This window comes from Schistocerca americana, chromosome 5, assembly GCF_021461395.2.
Source record: "Schistocerca americana isolate TAMUIC-IGC-003095 chromosome 5, iqSchAmer2.1, whole genome shotgun sequence".
In the NCBI taxonomy this organism is placed as follows: domain Eukaryota; kingdom Metazoa; phylum Arthropoda; class Insecta; order Orthoptera; family Acrididae; genus Schistocerca; species Schistocerca americana.
Genome location: NC_060123.1, coordinates 301515216 through 301523956, shown reverse-complemented (window position 1 = coordinate 301523956; position 8741 = coordinate 301515216). Strand labels below are relative to the sequence as shown.

General features: G+C 43.8%; 1 protein-coding gene and 1 pseudogene across 1 annotated transcript; one reads left to right on the top strand and one right to left on the bottom strand.

Annotated features, from left to right (window-relative positions):
- The first annotated feature begins 210 nt into the window (after positions 1-210).
- LOC124617028 lies at positions 211-327 on the top strand (annotated as a pseudogene).
- A 373-nt stretch (positions 328-700) lies between these two features.
- On the bottom strand, positions 701-5621 carry LOC124616092 (trypsin delta-like). The gene is made up of 2 exons (XM_047144344.1): positions 5449-5621; positions 701-1424 (listed from the first exon to the last, which is right to left on the bottom strand). Exons 1-2 carry the CDS (start codon positions 5616-5618, stop codon positions 824-826), a joined length of 771 nt encoding a protein of 256 aa, XP_047000300.1. The 5' UTR covers positions 5619-5621; the 3' UTR covers positions 701-823.
- Between the last annotated feature and the right edge of the window lie 3120 nt (positions 5622-8741).

Sequence of the window (8741 nt, the reverse complement as noted above, 5' to 3'; positions counted from 1 at the left end):
TCTTGATATTTAGATCTTTCCTGTGTTATTAAACCTGAAGGTGTTGTAACGTTTGAGTGGGTGATATTACAGCTGAAAATCCCAAAAATATACAATTTTTATTAGTGTGCTGGAGATATTGTTTCAGTTCTTGAAGTCTTTGATGTTTAGAAAGTTTCATTACGTCCGCTATATTCAACAATATAATTAGATGTTCTGTCAATATCTATGGGCAACGGCCTTGCCGCAGTGGATACACCGGTTCCCGTGAGATCACCGAAGTTAAGCGCTGTCGGGCGTGGTCGGCACTTGGATGGGTGACCATACAGCAGCCATGCGCTGTTGCCATTTTTCGGGGTGCACTCAGCCTCGTGATGCCAATTGAGGAGCTATTCGACCGAACAGTAGCGGCTTTGGTCAAGAATACCATCATAACGACCGGGAGAGCAGTGTGCTGACCCCACGCCCCTCCTATCTGTATCCTCCACTGAGGATAACACGGCGGTCGGATGGTCCCGGTAGGCCACTCGTGGCCTGAAGACGGAGTGAGTTAATGTCTACGCTGTTAACAGCAACTACAAAAGCATTGGGATTTGCACGTCCAATGAATTATGTCGTGTATCAAGAAAAGTCTAACTTATGACTTCCTTGGATATGCCTGTAGCAGTTAAACGTGTCAAAATTTCAGTGTGGTGTGGCATAGGTTTATATGAAAAGAAAATTAAAAGTTGATGTATGGCAAATTTATTAATTGCACATTACACAACAGTTGGTGTTCTTTTTTTTTATTTGTGATGCCAGCTTCAAGTATTCGACAAAAAAATTGGCTAAGATGATCCATGGCTTAGACTCCAGAAGTCTGCTTGATCCAGGACCTCAGGTTGGCCACGTTGGCGTAAATGCCCGGGTAGCCGTCCCAGCCGCATCCATAGCCAGAGGAGACGACGCCCACCTGGGTGGAGCCGGACACCAGAGGACCGCCGCTGTCTCCCTGGCAGGCGTCCTTGCCGCCTCCGGACACACCTGCGCAGATCATGCGGCTGGTGATGCTGCCGTACGAGCGGTTGCACGTGTTGCGGTCTATGATCTGGACGGTGACGGCCCGCAGTGTGTTGGAGACGCTGCCCTCGTAGGAGGTGTCTCCCCACCCACTGACTGTTACTGAGGTCCCAGCAGAGGGCTCCGACGAGGTCAGACCCACGGCCTGCACGTTGCTGCTGAAGCTGAAGGCGTTGGACACCTGCAGGACGGCGATGTCGTAGTCGTTGCCATCGTAGCTTCCGTGCATGTGGGCAGCGGCTATGTTGTGGGTGGAGCCACCGCTACCCCTGGTGGAGGTGCCGGCACGCAGCAGCATTTGGCTGGGGGAGTAGCCTTCCGCGCAGTGGGCAGCAGACAGAGCCCATGTACTGCTGATGATGGAGGCGCCACACATGTAGTTGCCCCTGACGAAGAAAAAGCCAAGGTACATCAGTAATATTTATTTAATCTCTTACAAGAAAATCAGTTAATAATTTTCAAGAACACATGAAATGTATTCGCAGTTGTGAAAACGAACAACCTTCAGCTGAATTAGGGAATGCTGACAGTAAAATTGTTTTGCTTTACGTCATCTTTCGCCTCAACTGTTGTGGCGATTCGGGCACGACTCGCGGCCAGATCCAAACATCCGTATGTCATGTAGGCCCCATTCGTAAACATATTATTTAATTCCCGTACAGGGGAGAACATTAAAATTGAAAGTCGCTGCCTGATATTGGCAGGTAAGCATAGTATTCCAGTTCCACCGCTGTTAAAAAGAACGATGCAATGAGGCGTTCCTGCTAATAACACAGGCACTGCAATATCCTGTCTTCATAAACGTATAGGCGCAATGGGATATAAATTGATAAGATTTCTCATATTTCAAGCCATGTGATGTGATAGATATCCACAAGATTTGTGTGAGTTTTCCCCGGGCATTATCAAGATCCTCCTGTACAGCAACACCAAATACACTACTAGCCATTAAAATTATTACACCACGAAGATGACGTGCTACAGAGGCGAAATTTAACCGACAGGAAGAAGATGCCGTGATATGCAAATGATTAGCTTTTCAGAGCATTCACACAAGGATGGCGCCGGTGGCGACACCTACAACACGCTCACATGAGGAAAGTTTTCAACCGATTTCTCATACACAAACAGCAGTTGACCGGCGTTGCCTGGTGAAACGTTGTTGTGATGCTTCGTGTAACGAGGAGAAATGCGTGCCATCACGTTTCCGACTTTGGTAGAGGTCAGATTGTAGCCAATCGCGATTGTGGTTTATCGTACCGCGACATTGCTGCTCGCGTTGGTCGAGTTCCAATGACTGTTAGCAGAATATGGAATCGGTCCGCTCAGGAGTTAATACGGAACGCCGTGCTGGATCCCAACGGCCTCGTATCACTAGCAGTCGAGATGACAGGCATCTTATTTGCATGGCTGTAACGGATCGTTCAGCCACGTCTAGATCCCTGAGTCAACAGATGGGGACGTTTGCAAGACAACAACCATCTGCACGAACAGTTCGACGACCTTTGCAGCAGCATGGACTATCAACTCGGAGACCATGGCTGCGGGTACCTTTGACGCTGCAGCACAGAAAGGAGCGCCTGCGATGGTGTACTCAACGACGAACCTGGGTGCACGAATGGCAAAACGTCATTTTTTCGGATGAATCCACGTTCTGTTTACAGCATCATGATGGTCGCGTCCGTGTTTGGCGACACCGCGGTGAACGCACATTGGAAACGTCTATTCGTCATCTCCATACTGGCGTATCACCCGGCGTGATGGTATGGGGTGTCATTGTTGTAGGTCACCTCTTGTTCGCATTAACGGCACTTTGAACAGTGGACGCTACATTTCAGACGTATGACGACCAATGGCTCTACCCATCATTGGATCCCTGCGAAACCCTACTTTTCAGCAGGATAATGCACGACCGCATGTTGCAGGTCCTGTACGGGCCTTTCTGGATACAGAAAATGTTCGACTGCTGCCCTGGTCAGCACATTCTCCAGATCTCTCACCAATTGAAAACGTCTGGTCAATGGTGGCGAGCAACTGGCTCGTCACAATACGCCAGTCACTACTCTTGGTGAACTGTGGTATCGTGTTGAAACTGCATGGGCAGCTGTTCCTGTAGACGCCATCCAAGTTCTGTTTGACTCAATACCCAGGCGTATCAAGGCCGTTATTAAGGCCAGAGGTGGTTGTTCTGGGTACTGATTTCTCAGGATCTATGCACAAAAATTGCGTGAAAATGTAATCACATGTCGGTTGTAGTATAATATATTTGTCCAATTAACAGCCGTTTATCATCTGCATTTCTTCTCGGTGGAGCGCTTTTAATGGCCACTAGTGTAGTTGCTGTAATTATTTTTAAAATCCTAATCCTTGAGATTACACGTTAGATCACTCAAGTAGGGAATATCTAAAAACTAAGCGTATCGGACTTCGACCACGGGGCTAACCATTTTGTATACTGAATATTTAAACATCACTCACCTGGATACTGGGACAAAACCTGATTCGAAATTAAATGAAATGACTTTGCTGTTGGTAACGTAATGAACAGTGAAGTTAAGCGCTATGTTTCACGAGAAGTACCTTTTTGTATTCGAAATTTTAGGTGCAGTCCTATAGTGTTACGAAAAAATTCCTACTGCCAAAATTCAAGTCAAACCTGCGCCTAAGTATCGTCATGGGTATCTTTTCTTTCTTAGTATTTCACTTATTTCTAGAGCAGATGCCAAACTACGGCGCTTTTCGAAAATAAAGACGCAGTCGGCCCTCACGTATTTCCAATGTGGTGCAGTTTGCAATTACTTACAACAGCAACTGTTAAGAAATATTCCTCCCTAAAAGCTATAACTGATATCTTTTAAAACAAATAGCAGACTGAAATCTGCATAATGAAAATAGGTAGAAGTATTTCAAATATCTTGCACTGTACAGATGTCTAGAATAACAAAATATTCATTAACAAACATCTTTCTTGTTTTACAAATTCCAACGATCTTTCTTGTATTCCATATGCCTTTTAGTGTTTAATTTTCGGCCAAATACAGAAATATTTCAATCATTATTCCAGAAGAGTAAAGAACAACTATATCTCCAGTAAGAAAACGAAAAGTAATAATAACTGTATTCTTTGCATGAAAATTCAAAAATTCGTTGTATCGTTATAATTACATCGATTTCGGTACAACTTTAATCCTCCCTGGTGAAAATCCAGTTTTTTTCACTCACAGATATCACTATTGGCCACAGTCCTCGGTCTTTCCACCAAGTTCTCATTATTCTCAATAGAGGCTAATACCCATGTATGTCAAGGGGTGTCTTTCTTTCTCTCCAGCGTATATTATAAAAACTGGTGGCGTAAAAACCGAAAAAATTAACTCCCATCCCGTCCTTCATAATTTAGAAAAATTTACCTAAACTTACGTTTCACCTGGACACTGCGAGAAAATTTCTGCATTGCTTTAAAAAAATAAAATTAAAAAAATAGATACCATGCGAACGAAACTCGTCAACGCGAAATCGTGTTCCCTTTCAAATGTCAGGGTAATCCTATCTCATTAACTTTCTGCATAATCTAGATTATTTCGCACATGAATGCTGGGCTCAGGCTTATAATCTACCCGTCAGCTCTTCGTTTTGAGGTTGCAAAAATTCAACAACCATGTAAACAATTCAGTATTACGCCGGTTTAGCTCAAAATATATTATGTATTTCAGAAAAAAATGCTCAGCTTCCACTTCACATCCAGAGAAACCATCCAACACTAGTGAACTGAGATTCTACGCAGATCAGCAGGGTAGGCAGTCAAGGCAGACCACACCGCGACGCGATATTAACATGGACAAATAACTTCCTATAATGTGCACAACTTCCCATTATGCACAGATACCTATTAACAGAGACAGGAAATAGTGAAATGCATAAGGTAGTGCTACAACCATTGGGATGTCGAATACCGTCACCCGGAAAAGTGTACAAGTGATGTAGCTCATCAGGAGAGTTTGTAAACTAACGTCTTAACTCGTATTCATCTGCTGCAGGGACCTACATTTTGAAGTGCAATAGATCATTAGTCACCTTTAATGTGTACCGGTAAAGTATGTTCCTACACGTACCTCAAGTATTCCTCTTTTCGGAGGATATCATTGTGCCAATGTCGCCTACAACGCGCTATATAAAATTCATTTCCTCTCTATAAACCAGAACATCTTTTCTTATGCCCTGAAAGATTTAAAGATATCTTAGCGGCACTAAAATTGAACAATCTAGGCTTCAAGATAAGTACACGTATTATATTTTGGACAATTATTATCTTAGAGTTGTCTACCAAACAAAATTTGCAAACAGCATAGATTGCTCTCGTCTTCGTTGTTTAGAGAGAGGGTAACCTAAAAATTCGGTTGATCGACAACTCACATGGTGTAGTACAGTTGCCATGGATACTGGGAGATGCTGACGGTAGAACCACCAACGATCCTGCCTTCCAGACGGGGCCTCAATGGCTTCCTCCCTGGAAGGTGCCTCGGCAGGGGAGTGGCGCCACAGAGGGCCGCCACCAGGAGCACAACCAAAGCAGTCCGCAGCATCTCTGTAGGAGCACCTGATATTAACAGCAAACATTCAAGCTTATATATGGCTACGAATCCTGCGTCATAGCGAGACGTCAAAGTGAGCATGTAATTTTGTTTCCACGTCCATTGCCCAACACTTTCTAAACCGGTGACTTGTTACATTTAAGAGAATCTGATAAGAGTACTTAACATCGATGTTTTTCTCTCGACTGCCAGGCGATAATCAGTTATCTGCCCTTGCGTCTTTTATTAGTGTGCTCATGAGGTGGAATTTACATTCTCTGAATATAATGCTAAGCAGAGAAGTGGATGAACAACTTTAACCCAAAAAACAGAATTAACATCCTCTTAACAGGTCACATGGGCGTCCGCAAAGTGTAAGGGGCAAGAAGGGGCACAACAGTTCCCCAGTCTCTCGGAATCTGGGGCACAGATGTTTTATTCAATATGGAATTCTCATATACACTCTAAGGGGGGGAGGGGGGGGACGCATCACGGAGGAATTATCCGAAGGGGATGGAAATTGGTCGGTTGATGTGACGTATATGTACAGAAACAGAAATGATTACAATTTTATAAAAATTATTCAAGAGCAAGTGCTTCAGATATTGAACAGGTAAGTAACGGGTTGGTCTTGGTATTTACGCAAGCAGTTATTTGGCCTGAGATTGACCGACAGTATTTGGATGTCCTCATGTGGCATATCGTGTCAAATTCTGTTCACCTGATGCGTTAGCTTGTCAAAATCCCGAGTTGGTTATAGGACACTGCCCACAATGCTCCAAACGTTCTGAATTGCTCAGAGACCAGTCGGCATTGCCGGCCAATACAGGGTTTGGCAAGCATAAAGACAAGCAGTAAAAACTCTCTACCAGTGCGGTCGGGCATTATCTTGTGAAATTTCAACCCGACATGACTTGTCATGAAGGGCAACAAAACGGGGCGCTGATGGTAGCCAAATTTGCTCTACTATGAAACGATATTGTACCCCAGACCATCACTCCTGGTTATCGGGTTGTACGGGTGGAGACAGTCAAGTTGGTATCTCACCACTGTCTGGGGCATCTCTAGACACGTCTCCGCTGTTCATTGGAGCTCACTTCGAAGCGAGACTCATCACTGAAGATAATTTACTCGGCATTGAGATTCCAGGCATAAGACTTGCCTGGAGATGTCATAGACAGAAGTTGTCGCCCATCGTACGACCCGACGACGATCGTCCACTGGATTTCATAGCACGACACCTTCGGTTGTCATCCGCGGCCCCATCCTTTTTTGTCTTCTAGTATATTTCTAAAAATAATAGTCTATGATTCCACTAAACCGAAATTCTAGCATAACCTGGACGACCACAATGAGCTATGGCCTTAGCAATAAATGCACGAGTTACATTTCTCTGGTAATCACCTTTGACGTGAAATTACGTCGTTTCCATTGGTTCAACTGCAAAATTTCCGCTGACGTAAATACAGGGCAGATATAAATGTCTGGAGAACAGTGCTGCAAGATAGCCCCCAGTGCCTTTTTCTGTCGATTTCCGATACCCTCTATTGTTGGACACGGTACAAGTGTGTGTATATTATTCATCTTTACGTGGCAGATCGTTGTACTGGCCCCACAATAACGTGGTCGTATTGTACAGTAGGTCTGCTTGTTTAAATCACGACAAAGCCTTTCTGAAAAGTAGTCAGTTGTCCTTCAGGTAAAACATGTTTTCTGTTACATTAATACATACGTTTACATCTAATTCATTTTTGCGATACTTGTAGTTTTACATTTCAGGTTCATGGTGAATTTTGAAACTGTTCTCTTTGTGAGAGGAGTTTCCCCAAAAGATGATTCCATAACTCATTAGTGAATGGAAGTAGGCGCAATAAACTAACTTCTTTATTTTTGAATCGCCTATTTCTGCTCTCATGCGTACTGCAAATGCAGCTAAAATAATGCGTTTCGTTAAGTCTAGAGTGTGCGTTTTCCAGTGTAGGTTGTGGTCAACTTGTAACCCCCACCAACAATTTGACACTGTCTAGAGCTTTAATTTCATTGTTTGAATAATTTTACTTATACGGTCAGGTATTGTTTGTGAGGTACTAAATTCTATGTACTGGATCTTGTCAAAATTCAGTGACAAGCCGTTTGCTGTGAACCACCCGCTGATACAAATATTTCATTAGCTGAAATATTTGTAAGTATCAAGTGAGTTAGAAAAAAAAAAAAAAAAAACCACAACAACTCTGACTCTTTCCACATCCCAGGGACTCCTCTCCAAGGGATCCATGGAAAACGATAAATGCAATGTAATGCCCATCATCTCGCTAATGGTCATGGTTATTGTGAGTAACACTCTGCGCCAAATACCACAAATTTGCAATGAAAAATTGGGATCTCCTTGGTTTTGCGTTTGGTGCATTTTACTGGCTTTGAAATTTAGCTAACATATCGAATTTTTCTTTAGGCTTGGGTGGAGGTCTCTATCTATCACTGATTTCGGGAAAATTGATCTGATGTGTTATAGTGATTTGCTGTCGTGCCGTGCTAGCGAAAAAGCCAGACTGAAATATCCACAACATTCCTCATATTTCATAAATGGTTTGAGATATCCAAACGAGATTTTGGCAAACGATAGTATTCAGAAAGGAGAGTATTTTTTCATAGCCTTATTATGCAAAACTTCATTATCTACTGCGTTATACCACCAACTAAAGACTTTTTAGATGGATACTCTAGTTTTAGGGGCCATCGATAGTTGGTGTAACGACGAAAGCTTGTTTTGGAACAACATAATCAAAGACACTGCACGCTTGCTTATTTTTGCACCGAGGATGTGCTATTCCATAAGCAATTGACCCTAGTTTTTCTCAACTCAATTCTTCACCCCCCCCCCCCCCCCCCCCCCCCCCAGGGAACGTCTCATACCAGACAAGTGTAACCCCAATTTTTGCGTGGTAGAGTAATGGTGGTGTACGTTGACATAGTGTAGCTGAAGCGGAATAAGGTGAACCAGCCCGCATTTGCCGAGGCAGATGGAAAACCGCCTAAAAACCATCCACAGACTGGCCGGCTCGCCGGACTTCGACTGAAGTCTGCCTATCGGATTCATGCCGGGGACCAGGCGCTCCTTCCCACTCCGGAAAGCCG